The sequence below is a fragment of the Etheostoma spectabile genome, chromosome 12, assembly GCF_008692095.1.
Source record: "Etheostoma spectabile isolate EspeVRDwgs_2016 chromosome 12, UIUC_Espe_1.0, whole genome shotgun sequence".
In the NCBI taxonomy this organism is placed as follows: domain Eukaryota; kingdom Metazoa; phylum Chordata; class Actinopteri; order Perciformes; family Percidae; genus Etheostoma; species Etheostoma spectabile.
In genome coordinates, this window is record NC_045744.1 from 23,060,425 (window position 1) to 23,078,253 (window position 17,829).

A 17,829-nucleotide genomic window follows, 5' to 3' on the forward strand; every position below is an offset into this window, starting at 1 on the left:
TCAACCGCGCGAAAGATTAAAAACAATACCGCGAAAATCCGAGCGGTCATAATGACCGTGTATGGCCGAAATAGGTAAAAGTGATTTTATTTTCTTTGCCTAGTGTTTAATGTATATTAAAACTATTTTAAATTTAAATATAGAGCCTTTTAGGAAAAGTCAGGTACCAGCAGGATTGTATTTTTTTATCCAGCAAAGTTATTACATAAATAAATTTCAAAACGGTCAAAATGACCGTCATGGCCGTTCTAGTGTTAACAAAATGTTATTTATACATAATGACATTTTTGATTAATAATCACCAGAAATGACTTAATGGAGTAAAGGTAAATAATAGAACAGTCTGGTAAGTTTGAAAATGACATCTCTTTACTGTAATACAGCCTGTAAAACCAGCAAAAGACACCACTGACCATCTTACGATAAAGCCAAAATCTAAGGCGATATCAAGTCTCATATCGCGATATCGATATAAAAGTCTCTAAAGTCTCCGAACCAAGGTCCGGCCTTCTATACGTGACAAAGCTATCAACTACGTGATCTGTGTCTCCAGATACCTCTCACTGATTGGTCTGTAGACGGGCTTCCCCGTCCTCTCGACGAGTGTTTTTCCAGCTGCACTCCCCTTCTGCTGCGGCTCTTTTTGGTTTTGTTACGACGTTGAGACGCGAGACACGCCAACTGTCTTTCTGGACATTTATTCCGAGAGGTTCAGAAACCGACATTGCACATTTACTACCCCCTAAACAAATCTACTGCTGACGTAGTCTCGGCTCTGATGGCCGACGGCTGTCGACAGTCAGTTTTGAATTTTGAAAAATTGGTTTATCAGAATCAAGTCTTTGTCATTATAAGATTCTGATGAATGAATGTTAAAAAAAGAAATACATAAATAAATAAATGCCGATACCAATAAATCGGGAAATGCCTCTATCGGGCTCCACTTTTGATCAATCACAAAGTCAAAGCTCTGTATGTCACTGTTTTTAAATTGATTTAGGACCCAGGTTTTTTATGATGACATGTGATAGAGAATTCATTTTTATAAAGTCTTTTATGTCTTATTTCTCTGTAGTAGTGTCTTAAAGTAGTACAACTTTCATGCTTATTATATATAACTTTCATGCTTATTATATATAGCTTTCATGCTTATTATATATAACTTTCATGCTTATTATATATAGCTTTCATGCTTATTATATATAACTTTCATGCTTATTATATATAGCTTTCATGCTTATTATATATAACTTTCATGCTTATTATATATAACTTTCATGCTTATTATATATAACTTTCATGCTTATTATATATAGCTTTCATGCTTATTATATATAGCTTTCATGCTTATTATATATAACTTTCATGCTTATTATATATAGCTTTCATGCTTATTATATGCACATTTAACAAACTGTGTTTCTCTTTGCTCTCCCTCTTTTTCTGTGTTGCTGCTGTTTCTTACAAGAGGTTGTACATGTCTCACTGTTGTATATCACAAGCAGTAACTATCTTAGGTTTGGAGGTCACTCAGAGTACACTTCGCCCCAGCGACCTGCACTTTGCCCTGGTTTTTCTTAACGTAGGCATAATCCAAATAACAGATGTCCTCCATTGTATCAGCAACTGTGAATAAAGAGACAGAGCTGCAGAGAAACAGTTGAAGTTCCCCTAGAGCCTTGCTGAAGATAGGAGGCTCCTCGTGTGTTCTTCCCTCTTGCAATTGTCTATTAACTGCTCATTACCGTCTGCGTCTCGTTTTCTTGCTTGACCGTCTTTATCTAGTAAGTTAAAGTGTCCTGAACCTGACAACATTGTCGTTTGAATATGAGTGAAAGTGTGTTTAGGTATTTACATGTAATGGCGTTTTTCCACTGCTGGTACCAGCTCGCCTCGACTCGCCTCGACTCGCCTCGACTCGCCTCGACTCGACTCGCCTCGACTCGACTCGCCTCGACTCGCCTCGACTCGACTCGCCTCGACTCGACTCGCCTCGACTCGCCTCGACTCGCACGACTCGCCTCGACTGCCACGACTCGCCTCGACTCGACTTGACTCGCCTTGACTCGACTCGATCGCCTCGACTCGACCGCCTTGATACCCTTGACTCGCCTGACTACCTTGACTAGCCTCGACTCGCCTCGACTCGCTCGACTCGCCTCGACTCGCCTCGACTCGCCTCGACTCGCCTTGACTACCTGACTCGCCTTGACTCGCCTCGACTCGCCTCGACTCGCCTCGACTCGCCTCGACTCCTGACTCGCCTCGGCTCGGCTCGACTCATCCTGCGTCGTTTTCCTTGCAATGAGTACGCCTCAGCTGGCTCGTCACCATAGCTACGCGTGATGCTGTATTTGTCGGGAGGGTTTATTACGCTACTTGAAAAGCTAAATAAACTTGTCATGATAAATTGTCTCTTTTTTCTCTGCTTTTTTTTTTAAATAAACAGTGTGCAATATTGGAAACGACATAAAGCCCTAATAGCCTTAATATGAACAGTTGAAAAGTGAGAAGAGTGGCAGAGAGAGTCGATAATCTGTCGGTGTGTGGCTAGATGTTTTTTAAATGTCCCGTTTGTTCTGGACACACACTCCGCACTCTTGTTTGCTATATACGCAGTGATCCGACCAATCAGCAGTCTGCAGGTTTCACGTCACCTTTGGTATCGCCTCGGCTCGCTTGGAACCTCGACTGAGGTAGTACTAAAAAAAGTACCTGGCAGCAGGTCCCAGGGACTTTTTTTCGTAATGGAAAACCAAAAAAGGCGAGTCGAGTAGATACCACGCAGTGGAAAACCGCCATAAGTGTCTCTGTCTATTTGCTGCTGCCACTTGCCAGGACGCTCTTGTAAAAGAGATTTTAAATCTCAAGGAGTTTTTTTTATCCAGGTTAAATAAAGGTTTGAATGAATGAATGAATGAATGAATGTTTTTAAAAGCTGGTGTATCTTTCCTTTCCTTTTGGCCCCTGGTTCTTTTAACTGTGTGTGTGTGTGTGTGTGTGTGTGGTGTTGTGTGTGTGTGTTGTGTGTGTGGTGTGTGTGTGGTGTGTGTGGTGGTGTGTGGTGTGTGTGGGGGTGGTGTGTGTGTGTGTGTGTGTGTTCTCAGTGTTACAATGCGAGGAGGAGGCCATGACCACGCGCTGGAACACACGTACTGCTCCATGCAAGTGTCAGCAGGAGCACTGCACGCCACCACAAACGCACCTCCGCATAGAGATGAACACAGCCACGCCCCTTCCCCCCTCCTCCCTTCTGATTCACCAGCAGCATGGTCTCGCTTCCTCTCGTCAGTCAGTGTCTACAACACACACACACACACACCACCACACACACACCACCTACCGACACCACACCCACTCTCCTGCTTTCTTATTGCCTTCCTGAAAACTTTGTGGACCCGATGTTTTCTGCGTGAAAAGAGCAATTTGTTCCCTTGTTGTTGTTGTTGTTGTTGTTTTTTAATTTTGTTTGTATTATTTAACATTGTGTTGATTTTTTTTTTTTTTCTTCTATCTTCGTGTTTTTTGTTCTATCCCTCTAAAAAAGCGAACAGATTGCTCGAGAGCGTGGCTCAAACGCAGGGTTACGGTATGGATCTTTGTGTTGGTTTCTTATTCAGATTTCTTTTCTTTTGTTTTGTTTTCTCTTTCTTTACTGAAGTGCTGATTTTGAGCTCGTGTCCGAGAATGTGTTATTTAAGTGTGTAGTACACAGACGCGCGTCGACCGAGAAGATTTTATTACCTGAATTTTTAGATACAATTTTTTTTAAAAAAATCACTTTTTTTCTTACTGTAAATGCAATCTTACAAGAAAACACACCGTGAGTAATGTCGCATCATCATCATCATCATCATCATCATCATCATCATCATCATCATCATCATCATCATCATCATCATCATCATCATCATCATCCGCGCTCCGCTTCCTTAGAGAAAACCTATTTAAAAAAAACAAAAAATTTAAAAAAGACAAAAAACTACCTAAGGTGTTAATTTGTAGACGACTTGGCTCCCCGACGTTAACACACACACACACACACACACACACACACACATATATATATTTATTTCATGAAACTGTTGCTGTGACGACTAGCACCTTTTTATCCTTTCTACCTAAAACTCGTATCGTGCTCAAGTCATTTATTGGGAACAGGGTCACGAGGTCGGCGTTGAAAAGACGTCGACAAAATAAATCTCCGATGTATTGTTGTGATAATATTAATATGCACATTTTGGGGCTCTCCTTTTTTGTTGTTTTTGTGTGAATAGACGTTTTTTTTTGTACGAGTCAGATATTAAAAGAAACATTTTAATTGGCTGTAAATTGGGGAATTGTAGAGCGATCTTCCCTGAGCTGGATCTTAGAGAGGTTTTCATAACTTGACAGTCCCCCCCCCCCCCCCCACACACACACACACACACTTTCTCTTTTCAACCCAAATGCGTGTAATATTGCCAAAAAAAAAGAAAAATCTGACACTTGATGTGGCGTGTCCCCCCCCCCCTCCCCCCCCCCCCACGCCCCTCCTCCAAAAACCTTCAAATAGCAATGATGTACATTTTTTTTCCGAGCGTCGCCAGTGTCCAATTTTTTAATACTTTTTTTATTATTATAGTGATGTAAACTCAAAATTCCTTTCTCTTTTTTCTTAACCCCGAGTGACTCTTTCACTGCTTACGCTGTAGTTAGAGGTCAGTGCCTCTCTTTCTTTTCTTCTTTTTGGGGCTTTCTCATCCTCACACTACGGGAAACATGCATGTTGATAGTTTCATAGTTTCCGTTTTTCATTCATTACGGTAAAACCGAAACACCAGAAAACCAGAAAACACAAAAAAAAAAGCCCAGAAGCTCGCTGGTAGGATTGGGCATCGGGAGACGATTTCTACTCGGAAATCTGATTCCAGTGGAATCATTTCTTATTAGAGTCGTTTGCAAACCATCACTTTTTAACATTTTACATTTTAACACGCGCAGGTTGAGGTTTCCGGGAGCGGCCAGGCGCTTGTTGTGCTGCAGCCGTGGAGCACCGTAAGCCACGCTCTAGTGTGGCTTTATTTTACTTTGAAAAACCGCCAACCACCAATTGAATCAAAACAAAAACGTTCCTCTTTGTTTGTGAAAATAGGCATGTGACCCCGTTTCAACGCCGCCCCTCTCAAAGAATGGAGAACCGATTAGATCCCGGGATTGAAAGGAAGGAACGGAATTAAAATCAGAATTAAGTTAAAACCCCGAACGATGCCCGACCCTAACTCCTAATTTCCACCGGTTGCGTAACGTCTTCGGATGCGCTCCGGAACGGCTGCAGAGTCGTTAGGTTTCCCTTAAAGTCGATGCGTGTCATCGTGTGTCCGGACGCCGGAGAGCTCCGCGGCAATTCAGCACACGGCAGATTGTGCCGGACAGGAAGTCGAGCACAGAAACCAAATAAAACATCCGGTTAATTTTCAAAATAAAATACGTCATGCTCACAGCGGAGCTTATCTCCCTGCACCACGCCTTGAAAACACAGGGTTGTTTCCTCTCTGTTCTTCTGGATGGAAAAACAACCTTTTGTTGGTTTTGTGGTTTCGCGGTTCTAGTCTACGTGAATTCGCGAGATCTCGTGACGGGTCCTCGTGATTTCAGCTGTCAGTCACGGCCGCAGCCGTTCCGCATCGAATCCAGAACCTGGTGGGCGTCGAGGGGCGGAGCCGACGCACAGCTGTTCACAACCGCTTGAAATCAGGAGTCACCTGACCCGGCGCCGCTGTGGTTGGGGGGTCAGGGCCCGTCTCGCCTTTTTTTTCTTTTTTTTTGGTTTTTCGGTTCCTCACCCTCACACTAAAGACGACGTGCATGTTCATAGTTTCATAGGTTTTTTTCTTTCTCGCTCGCTGGTGTTTAATAACGAGCAGTGACGACGGATGGACCGATATAAAACAATATGCAAATGTGAAATGAGCAAATTCAATCTTTTCTATTGTGTTGTTGTTGTTTTTTTTCCAGCACTGGGTGTCGATGGTTTATATGAATATGGTATTTGGAAACTTTTTCTTCTTCTTCTTCTTCTTCTTCCAAAATGCGGCAATAAAATTGCCAGTTTTTGATTTTTTTTCTTTTGAGGCAGTGTGACTTTTAAAGTTTCCTGTTTGACCGTTTCCTCGGTAATGACGACGTGACTGAACGGAGGAACGGTGAAATACTCAGACGCAGCGCTCTGTGCTTCTGTTACCACGACGAATAAAATACCCTAAATGCTCACATAGTGGGCAGGGCCCTTTTTTTTTTTTTAACGATTTTGATCTTGATCTTGATTTTGATCATCTTTAAATTCACCTCAACTAAAGAGAGAATCCGACTTTTATGGCAAACTCTTTTTTTTTTTTTTTTTTTTTAAAGTCCCGTTGCTTCTTTTTGCTGTAAATGAAAACGCATCACTTCCTCCGTCAGTGCAGCCGCAAATACACACACTACTTTTACCTGGTGTGTACTACCACATCACGTACTAAGCGTATCCGGGCTGTACTACCTATCAGTTGCCATGGTGATTTCTGCGTTACTCTCCCATTCAACAGGAAGTAACGCAACACGCGAGCCGACGGACAAAACAAAATGTTTTTTTAAGAGTTTTTGTACTTTTTCATCCCGATATATTTCTGTAGCTGGTACTCCCGATTCTGTACTACATACTACTACTCTGAATAGAGCGTGTACTATATACCCTTATACTGTTTTTGCACTTACTACACACAAAGTACACACATTTGAATCGCAGTTTAAATTGCAGCTTTGTACTTTAACTGCCAGTCGAACTTATTAAGTTTTTACAAAATCTTGGGAATGGTTTTCTTTTGTTTTGCGTAGTAGCTCCTCCAAGTCCCTTTTTGTCAACTTTTATTATTTCCGTTATTGATTAATTTCCATGTATTTGATTTAGTATTACTAGTTTTGTCCGTTCAACACCAAAAGGTATTCAATTCAAATCAAATAGAAGAGAAGCAAATCCTCACTTTTGAGCAATAACATATTGTTTTGCTTGATTGTTTTATTTGATCAGTACTTGTCCAAATTGGTGCATATTAATGTTTTTAATAATTTGTTTTTTTTTCTCAGTGTAAAGTCACTCTAGACTCAGAACTTGCTGAGAATTGGTGTGATGTATGGAACTGGGACATTATTATAAAAATCTCCTTCTTTTACCTGGGAAGGCTTTTATTGTGGAATGTGTACAGGAAGTGGGAAGATTTAGCCACGTTTCGCCCCGACAAAACATAGCAAATGGGGATTTTAGACTGAAACTGCTGCCTTGTCATTACCAGGAGTTTACCACACCGTTTAGAGACTAAACGTCCCCCAGCTGTCCCATGGTTTGGTTATTGTCAACAAATCCCATGTTAGTCCGTCTCTTAATATCGTCTGACTTCCTGTATGTGTCTCTCGGCTCCAAGCTTATTGGTTCTTGCGAAAGTCTTTTAAAACAACAAACATGTAGTTTCTACATATACAGCTGGTCACTGTAGTTTTTTAATCAATCAAACAGGAGGAAGTAGTGCAGTAGTTTGGACTATTTTTATCCGCGGATTAATCCACATTTGTGTGTGTGTGTGTGTGTGTGTGTGTGTGTGTGTGTGTGTGTGTGTGTGTGTGTGTGTTGTGTGTGTGTGTGTGTGTGTTTGTGTGTACAAGTGTTTTTAACAACAACGCAGCTCTATGACACAGAGGAAGAAGATAAATCAGGCTATGAAACACAGATAATACTTGTCAATTAATACATTGTAATAAAAAAATAAAAAAGGGCCCACTATTAGAGAATTTACGGTAACTGTTCCACACTTTAAAGACTTTTATTTAGACCATTTCCTCTCACCTCTCGAGTCTTTTCTTTGGAAACTCCTTTAAGTGTATCACTTTAAGATGTAACATGTTATTGTACAGTTTGACCTCTCTGTTCTTATCTCGCGATTTCTGCAGCTTGTGATTTATTTTTGGATTTCTGGAAAGAGTTTTAACGTTTTCTTGTGTTTTTCCTCACATTTCTCCCCCCCTCCATTTTGTTTCTTATCACCATTGCACTACATGTAAATAGATATCTCGTCCTTCATATTATATGTGCATTGTAAAAGGATTCACCGATATTAGGTTTCAGTTGGTTTTCTTCTTCTGTGTTCACAGTGATCTGAATGACTGTTAGTTCTAGTTTTGTACAATGTACAACCGTTTATCATATATCAGTTGTTTTTCATTTTATAACACCGTTCCACTGCACCTGTGATTTATCCGATTATTTCAAAACGGCATGTTGAAAACCAAGCCAACACACGGCATGTTGTCCCAGACACACTTTGTTAAAGGCGACATGTTTTATGTTTCACTCTGTTTTTATATTCGTCCATCCAGCCGTTTATAAAAAGAAAAAAAGTTTTTTGATGTCATTCCAGTTTTTTTTTGTCATTTTTTTGTCATTTTTGTCATTTTTTACTGCATGAGTAAAAGGTGTGTGTGTGTGTGTATCTCCGGCTCCTTTTTTTTTTCTTTTTTTTCTTTTTGTAATGTAAAAAGAAAAAGATGCAATATGACAATGATGTTTTATTTTACATTTTTTATGGTTGAGCTAAACATCTTTTGAAGCCGTTTTCAGCCTGGAAAAAAAGTGAGTAAATCGATCCGATTGTGGTCCATAAGCCGACGTTTCGCTCTTCTTATTCCACAGTATTACAGTACATAATACTATGTGAGTATAAGATGAAATTACAGAGTTTTTATGTACTTCAAACTGGAATAAAACCAGTGTAAAGTTTCCTTTTATCTCCTGTTCTGTCCATATGTAAACTATTAATTGTGGCTTAACATTTTCTATCCTCCTCAACATTTTTTTTTTTTTTTTTTTTATGCTTTAGCTAGCAATATGTATATAAATATATTCTATGTGCTAACATGGAGGAAATAAATGTATCAACAAGTTCATGTGTTTTTCCCGTTTTTGGTGACTGAACTTTAAGTTTGTTTTTTTCTGAAAATCTGAAATATATTTCTTTCTTTCTGAGATCAATTCATCTGCATCAGTACTTGACATTAAGAATGGGAACGCTTTTTAAACGTTTAAAGGGTCAGTTCAACCAACCAGTTTAGATTTTTCCAAATGAAGCTTCGTGAACTATTACGGGCCGGCGAAAGTCAGCCGAGCGATGCTCCAACACTACTACTACTACTACTACTACCACCACCACCACCACCACCACTACTACTACTACTACTACTTTAATTTAATCTGTTTATTAATCCCCAGTGGGGAAATTACAATTTACACTCTGTGTCCACACTTGTTAGTAGTCACACACAGTCCTGAACTACACACACATGCTCAGGATCTATACATGCACTAATGGAGAGATGTCAGAGTGGGGGGGCTGCCAGCCGAACCAGCGCCCTGAGCGGGTGGGGGGGGTACGGTGAAGTGGCATCTCTCCAGCCACCAATCCTTCTGGACCTTCTTTTTGGGCCATACAGGGACTTGAACCAGTGACCCTCCAGTTCCCAACCCAACTCCCTATGGACTGAGCTGCTACTACATACTACTACTACTACTACTACACTACTAACTACTACTACTACTACTACTACTACTACTACTACTACTACTTACTACTACTAACTACTACTACTACTACTACTACTACTACTACTACTACTACTACTACTACTACTATACTACACCGGTGTTACCGCCTGGCTCAAAGCCGGCAACAAAAGGGAGGTCTCACACGGATAATGTAACCAAAAAGAATTTATTCAACTAAATACCCTAATAACATGACTGAACCCAACATAAAGGTGACCGTGGTGTGTGTAAGTATAGAAGACATCAGTGGTGTTTGGATGAGTGGATGAATGAATGAATGAATGAATGAGTGGATGAATGAAGAATGATGAATGAATGAGTGGATGAATGAATGAAGTGTGTTGTAAGGTGCAACAAACCAAAGAACAAAATGGTGGATGCTCCAGTGGGACCAGCTGAGAGAGAGGGAGACTCCCAGAAGGGCCGAGGCCTTGATGCCCTCTGTAGGCCACGCCACCTGCCAGGTACAGACGACCCCCCCCCCCCCCCCCCACTCTCAGCCCCTGAAAAAAAAAAGGAGCAGAACATGACGGGGCCGGCGATTGGGAAGGGCCCCCCCCCCCTTGGAGATCAACTCTACAAGCTTAAAACTAGGACAGTCTCTATTTATATATTTTATGCAGTCCCACGCAGCATGTTGATCTACAAGAGACACTTTTATGACCCCATTTCTGTGTAAAGACACCAAAATGGATCATAAAGTGTCTCTTTTAAATTAAACATTTGCAAAACTGCGTTAAACTCACCAGACTCATGTAAATAAATGCTAACTTTACAAAATTTAAAATACACTTCTTTAAAAGTTGACATAAAATAAAACCAGGGAAAAGCCGTAATGGGGGGGGGGGGGGGCGACCTCTAGCTCACCCAGTAGGAGCGTGCGCCCCATGTGACTGAGTCCTCCCAGGGGTCCGGGTTCAAATCCGACCGGGGCCCCTTGCTGTGTTTCATCCCCCCCCCCATCTCTCTCCTACCTTCATGTCTTTTCACTTTCACACTGAATAAGGCAAAACATCCTCCAAAAATAATCTTATAATAAAAAACAACACAGTTTTGGGTCGTCTTTCCACTTTTTCTAACCATCACAACTCTATTTTTGGTTGAAATAAACACACAGCTGACCAATTAACTTGTGAACATACGTTGGCTCTATAGACGCTAAAAGTAGTGCTTTTTTAAATGGAGTCTGGTGGGTTCAGAGCTGTTTCTGGGTAAACAGAAAGGCTTAAAGAGGTTTTAAAGGTCTAGCTCAGGGGTTCCCAAAACTTTCAGCCCACGACCCCCAAAGTAACGGTGCAAATGACTTACGATCCCCCCCCCCACTATGAACGTATATATACACATTGCGCGCAACCGCGCACGCACTACAGGCGTCTCCAAACACGAGCATATTGACGACACAAAATAACACAACAGCCATGACATTATTGTACAGTAATTTACTCGTTACTTTAATTAGAACCTGACCTCATGAGATGGATGTGCAGTGTGTTTGGAGAACACCAAGTCCAGTCTCGGTTCAATGTTGGAGACCAGCTAAAATCAAAACAACCCTTTTTATTTATGTGCTTGGTTTAATTTTAAATTTAGCCACTCGTTTTATCTTGTGTTAAAATCATGGCTAACATATGCTATTTCTAAGCGTTTTTAAATTTTTATTTTATTTCTGGAAATCAACTTGCGACATTCAAAACTTTGATTTACACGAAAAAGAAAACGGTTCTTTTTTAAATCTCGACTGAAAGAGACGATTATATTGTTAATCACAATTATTTCGGAGATATTCAACTGCACAGCAAAGGTGGTCCGTACTCAAATAAGGAAACGTTACAATGTTAACATTGAGTTAAATGTTAAAAAAAAAAAACAAAGTCATTTTGAACCGGACTCAAATTAAGTAAAAAGTTTCATCTCTGAAATTTGTCATTTTGTTTTTCCCTAAACAGTTTTTTCGTGTTAATTTCAACCAGATTGTTCCCTTCTCCAGATTAAAAAAAAAAAAAAAAAAAAAAAAAAGTCTTGATCACAAACATTTTCTTAAATCTTAATGTTCAGACAAATTAATTAAATCTATTTCCACATTTCCGTAACTCCATTTAACAAAAGTATGACGCTGATTTTGAAGTGCATGTGTTATATTATGTGATGGAGTTAAAATGTATAAATGGTCTAAAGACACTTTTTAAACACACTTCGGACCCAATTCACCCAAAAAAAGAAACACACCAGCATCGTTATTTTATTGTCAAAATTGTTGAAATATTTATTTAATTGAAAGACGTCATTTCAACTCAAATAAGACATTTTTAAAACCTTTAAAAAAAAAAAACATACCGTGGGGGGGGGGGGGGGGGGGGGGGACGACATACATTCGCTGATAAAGAAAGAAAACTGTGAAGAAAGTGCTTTTCTTTTCTTTTTTTTTTCTCTCTCTTTTCCACGTGTTGGAGCTACAACGTCCCGGTGTTCCCTCGACCTTTGACCTGTGACGGGTTTAAAGGGCTTCTGGGTAAAAACGCCTTCACTTCCTGCTTCCTGTTTTCAGTCTTTTTTTTTTTTTTTGTTCCTGTCGTGACATCACTGGATGAGCCCTGATTGGTCGGCCCGTGTAAAAAATATGCCGGACTCCTGACTCTGGTATTTACAGCAACTAAAAACGGCTGCAGAGGTGTCCATGAGGAGTCACCTCCTTATTTTTTCCTTTTCCTAAAAGTAATCCAGTTGCTGCTCGGCGGTCTTGGTTTTCCCAAACTGACGAGTTTTATTCCAGTGAGGAGAGTTTGAAAAATGTAAAACTTGATTCTTTTTTTTTTTCCTTCCATTTTAAAGATCTGCTTGGTTTCCTGGGAAATAACCGCGGGATAAATAAGGCTATTTAAGGAGTTCGGATCCAAAACGGAAAATTAGAATAGTTTTAGAAAAGGGACACAAACTCCATTTAAAGGGTAACTTGGGTTTTTTTTTCTTCCCAACCTGGACCCTCTGTTCCTGTGTTTTTGTGTCTTTGACTTTGGTCCAGTTTTAACCCTCGTGTCGTCTTCCCGTCGAAATTGAAAATCTACACTTGTGTTGACGCTTTTTATCGATGTTTTTAACTTTTTCTTATGTTTTTGTCCCTTTTTTCAACACTTTTGATGCTATTTTTTCAACTTTTTTTTTGACGTTTTCAACACTACGTAAAACTAATTTATAGGAAATTATCCCTAATGTTTGAGTTAGAAAAGCAGAAATTAGGAATTATTGAGACTAAAATTAAAGGAATGGATGTTGATGATAATCACAGACTGGAATATGTCAACTTTTACTCAATACTATTTCAACAACACTTAAAATATAACTATAAAATTGAATAAGACCCAAAATTAATGAAAGTAGAGACTTGTACTTGACAAAGAGCGTTGGAATCAATCATGTTATTTTGGGGAATTAAAAAGAACATGGGTATAGGAAAAGGGGTCAATTTGACCCGAGGACAACATGAAGACAACATGAAGACAACATGAAGACAACATGAGGACAACATGAAGGACAACATGAGGACAACATGAGGACAACATGAGGACAACATGAAGACAACATGAGGACAACATGAGGACAACAATGAGGACAACATGAGGACAACATGAGGACAACATGAATGAAGACAAAACATGAGGACAAACATGAGGGCAACATGATGAAGACAACATGAAGACAACATGAGGACAACATGAGGACAACATGAAGACAACATGAGAGACAACATGAGGCACAACAATGAATGAAGACAACATGAGGACAACATGAGGACAACATGAATGAAGACAACATGAAGACAACAATGAAGACAACATGAGGACAACATGAATGAAGACAACATGAAGACAACATGAAAAGACAACATGAGGACAACATGAGGACAACATGAATGGACAACATGAGGACAACATGAGGAACAACATGAGGACAACATGAGGACAACATGAAGGACAACATGAAGCAACATGAGGACAACATGAGACAACATGAGGACAACATGAGGACAACATGAGGGTTAAAGAAAGCGGGAGGAACGAGCTACGATGGAAGTCAATGGGACAAATGTCCAGTTTGTATTGACCTTCACTAAAGTGCTTAGAAAAACTCAGATGAAAAGAAACCGTAGTTACCCTTTAACCCTCGGGTCGTCCTCGGGTCAAACTGACCCGTTTCACAGTGTTTTATATCAGAAATATTAACCGAATTGCCCTAAAATAACCTGGATGATTCCATACAATTACTTTTGTTTAATTTTTTGGGTTTTATTTAAACTTATAGTGTTTGAACTATTTTGTTTAATGGTTTCCAAACAGTATGGGGACTAAACTTTAACATCTACCCATCTGAGATCCACTCAACATCCTCTGATCTTCACTAGTAGTAAAAACAAGTCATAATTTCTGCCTTTTTAACTAAAAACGTATGGATAGTTTTACATAAATGAGGTTTGTTGATCATGAATTCCAAGAATAAGTGTAAAACCTGTTATTAAACCAGCTCAGGATTTAAAAAAAAAAAAGCACCAAGAGCTGGAAAAAGTGAGAAATAAATCAGAAAAAGCGTCAAAAACTTTGGAAAAGCCCCAAAAAATATTAATTTTCAATTTTGACCTGGAAGGACGAGTTCCTGGTTAATGGGAAGACAACACAGGGTTAAGGACAGTGTTATTATTATTATTATTATTATTATTATTATTATTATTATTATAACCACTAGAGTTCAGCAGAGATCTCTTAACGCTTCCTTTACACATTTGTTAACCCTTGTGTTGTCCTCCAGAGTCAAAAATTGACCAAAATTTGACATGTTTGTCCCTTGTTCAGACTTTTTTAACTTTTCACTAACAAAACCTTACTACCACTAGTTTTACACTGTGTACTTTTTGCAATTTATGGTCAATAACCCTCATTTATATAGAATTAGACCTAATATTTGAGTTAAAAAAAAGGAGAAATGATGACTAATTTTAACTAATAGTTAAGATCAGATGAATGAGCGTAACATGAGCACTTTAAGGGCACAACTGGTGGTGTTTTTTACTTTTTTGGATAGAAAACAAGAGTTCATCTACTAAAAGTTGATGTTTTTCCTCAGAACTCTCACTGTGGAATAAAACTCCTCAAAGCTTCACTTCTGATTGGACCGTTTTCAACGTTTCAGACCAACGTGCAGCTACCGAAGCACCACGTGTCCCTCTGCCTCCCTCTGCTGTGAATCCTTTACTTCTTATATAATCTATAATCATATATATCTCTCTCTTATTTTTCCATAATACGCTGGACGCGAGCGAGTTTCACTCAGGATAATACGATGCTTTTTTAGATTTTTTTTATATTAGCAAATATTCAAGAGCAAAACATTCTTGAACGTCTCGTCATATACTTCTAAAAAGAGAAACAAAATAAATTAAATCAGTTTCTTTTTGTACATACTTACATGATATGAAGTCTGCAGCTGTTAGCTGTTAGCTGTTAGCTGTTAGCACTCTGATATTCCCGCTGATAAGGGACGGACGCTTCAGAAAATAATGAATAAAAATGCACAAAAAAACGTGTAGTACCTCATGGTAACGTTGAAGGGCAGGTGTTGATATCATAAAATATCATTTTTGTAAATATCCTTGTCAAAAAATAAACCCTAAAGTTTTCGAGGACATGGCAAAAACTGAACAAAACTAAAAACAAGTCAACACTTAACGGGGGGGGGGGTATTGAAGGGACCCAGACACACGAGTTAAAAGCCGGACTCTCTGTTGACGATTGTCCTCCTCCGCCTGTCGGGGCGCACGTGCCACTCTTAAAACGCCCCTGCACCAAATGGATGACTTGGTTTCTCTGGAGGTGGGGGGGGGGGGGCTGCACTTCCGCCACCTCCAAATTAAAACCACAGCCTGAAGGAAGGGGGGGGGGGTGTTTGCGCTGCCTGTGAAATTCAGGGCTGAAAAGTCCAAAAATCTTCACGTGCCTCGACTTTCCCCTTCGATTCTTTTCATCTCAGGAGTAGACTGTCTTTGCATTCCTTTATCCGACCTCCATATCGGCCCCGCGGGGGGGGGGGGGTGTGGGTGGGGGTGGGGGTGGGGTGGGGGAGGGGGGGTGGGCTACATGTTTGTAGGCCCGTAGTGGGATCCAGCTGGTCGGCCAGGAAGCCGTCGCGCAGGTGCATGCGCTGCTTCTCGCCGCGGGAGTTGATGGGGATGACGCCGATGTCGACCACCACCACCACGCCCACGATCAGGTAGTGCTCCTCCAGGACCACGTTGGTGACCAGGGGGACCAGGTCCAGGGCCTCGTGCTCCGAGCCGTCCAGCTCCACCACCACCACCAGCAGGTTGGTCCACGTGAACACGGCGCTGGAGGCACACGGGAACAAACAACATGAAGTACCCGGCCCTGCAGGATCTCGGTCACGGAAATGTCAGCATCTAGGCGTGATTTTCGGGGGGGGGGGGGGGGTTAAGGTTCCCCCAATAATACAGTCTGGCCTTTTCCATAGTTTTTTTTTAGACAATTCTTTCTGAGTTTTTGTCACGTCTTTCTGGGTTTTTCTCTGAAGTTTTCCCCATTTCTTGTCTCTTTTTTCGAGTTTTTTTTTCTACAAAAACTTTAGGCTTTTCTCAATACATGCAAACATATTAGAGATAAAGATATCTAGGTACATAGAGATACCCCCCATCTTATATTATAGCATATCAAAAAATATCATAAAAAATCACAGTAGTATCATAGTAATCATAGTGTAGTTTGCTGAAAAAGGTCATATCCGACTCACGAGCTGTTTTATTATGCATCATTATTCATTATATGCGCTTTATTGGTGATTATGTATCACAACTCACATCGTGTTAATATTTTGTGAAGTCAGCCCTATAATATCGCGGAAACACATTGATGTATTTGGTAAAAAATATCAGGATATTTGATTTCTCCCATAGCGCCTAACTCATCTGTGCAGATAATCCCGATATCGACACTCCGAGATCTTCTGTGTTAGCTGAAAGGAATTATCAGCGGAAAACGGCACATTAAAATGTAAATGTCATTCTTTTTTTTTTTTAGTGCTGCCTTTTATATTCAACACAATGTACAATTTTTTTCAATATTCCAATGTTGGGAATCATTTCCTTTCATTTGTTTTAAATTCATCAAGCAGCTTGTTGTATTTTAGTAGAATACCGAAAGTAGCAGAAATGCAGAACTGAGAACGCCTTGATATAAATGTTCATGTTTTGCAAGTGATATTGGTATTGTCCATCGTGCGCCGTATAAAGCCGAGCAGCCGCCAGTCTGGGATCTCCTCACCACACATCTCTGCATTGTGTCTTTATCTTCCTTTTCCTTGTTTTGTTACAGCACATGTTCACTAATTCCTTCCAAACACTACTGACTCAACCGATTCTTCCATCTATTTGTTGGATTTCTTTGGGTTGTTTTGTGATTAATAAATGACTTTGTTGTGTGTGTCCTGTTTTTGTCAGAGTGTTACGGCCAGGCTGGGACGATAGTATGTCAAATAAAAAGTCATCATGTAGCATGTCGACAAAATTGAAACAAAAGTCATAGTATAGCATGTCGAAAAAGTGTCACAATAAAGTCAGTATGCAGTACGTCAAAAAAACAAAAAGTCTAAGTGTAGCGTGTTGAAAAAAATATTTTAAATTTCATGAAAAAAATTCATAGTATAGTCATAGTAAAGTACATAAAACATTTAAACAAAAGGCATAGTATAGTATGTCTATTCTTTGATAAATAATTCACCTACCAATAGTAAGTTCAAAAAATAAAAAGTCCTAGCATAGTATGTACGTTGAAAAGAGTCATAGTACAGTATGTTGAAAAATGTCATAAATAAGTCATAGAATAGTACGTCGAAAAAAGTCATAGTATAGTATGTCGAAAAAAATCATAAAAAAGTCATAGTATAGTATGTCGAAAAAATCATAAAAGTCATGTGTAGTAAAAAAGTTAGAAGTATTTTTTTTAAAAAGTCATAAAAAGTCATAGATGTCGAAAATTAAAAGTCTAGTATTTTGTCGAAAAATCTAAAAAGTCTAGTAAAGTATGTCGAAAACATAAAAAAGTCATAGTAAAGTATGTCGAAAAAAATCATAAAAAGCTAGGTAGTAAAAAGTCATAGTATAGTATGTTGAAAAATGTCTAAAAATCATAGAAGTACGTTGAAAAACGTCATAGTATAGTATG

General features: G+C 39.6%; 2 protein-coding genes across 6 annotated transcripts in view; one reads left to right on the forward strand and one right to left on the reverse strand.

The window, feature by feature from the left end:
• zmynd11 (zinc finger, MYND-type containing 11) overlaps nt 1–8,953 on the forward strand; it is a 44,083-nt gene extending 35,130 nt beyond the window's left edge. For all 5 annotated transcript variants that reach the window (XM_032532326.1, XM_032532329.1, XM_032532328.1 and 2 more), the window contains one exon: nt 3,108–8,953. In XM_032532326.1, coding sequence (XP_032388217.1) covers nt 3,108–3,134 — 27 coding nt within the window. In that variant the 3' untranslated portion in view covers nt 3,135–8,953. The remainder of the gene's footprint in view (nt 1–3,107) is intronic.
• Nucleotides 8,954–14,951: 5,998 nt separating this feature from the next.
• The window catches only part of LOC116699670 (disco-interacting protein 2 homolog C), a 235,373-nt gene continuing 232,495 nt past the window's right edge, over nt 14,952–17,829 (reverse strand). Inside the window, 1 exon segment of the mRNA XM_032532380.1 lies at nt 14,952–15,980. Coding sequence (XP_032388271.1) covers nt 15,617–15,980 — 364 coding nt within the window. The 3' untranslated portion in view covers nt 14,952–15,616.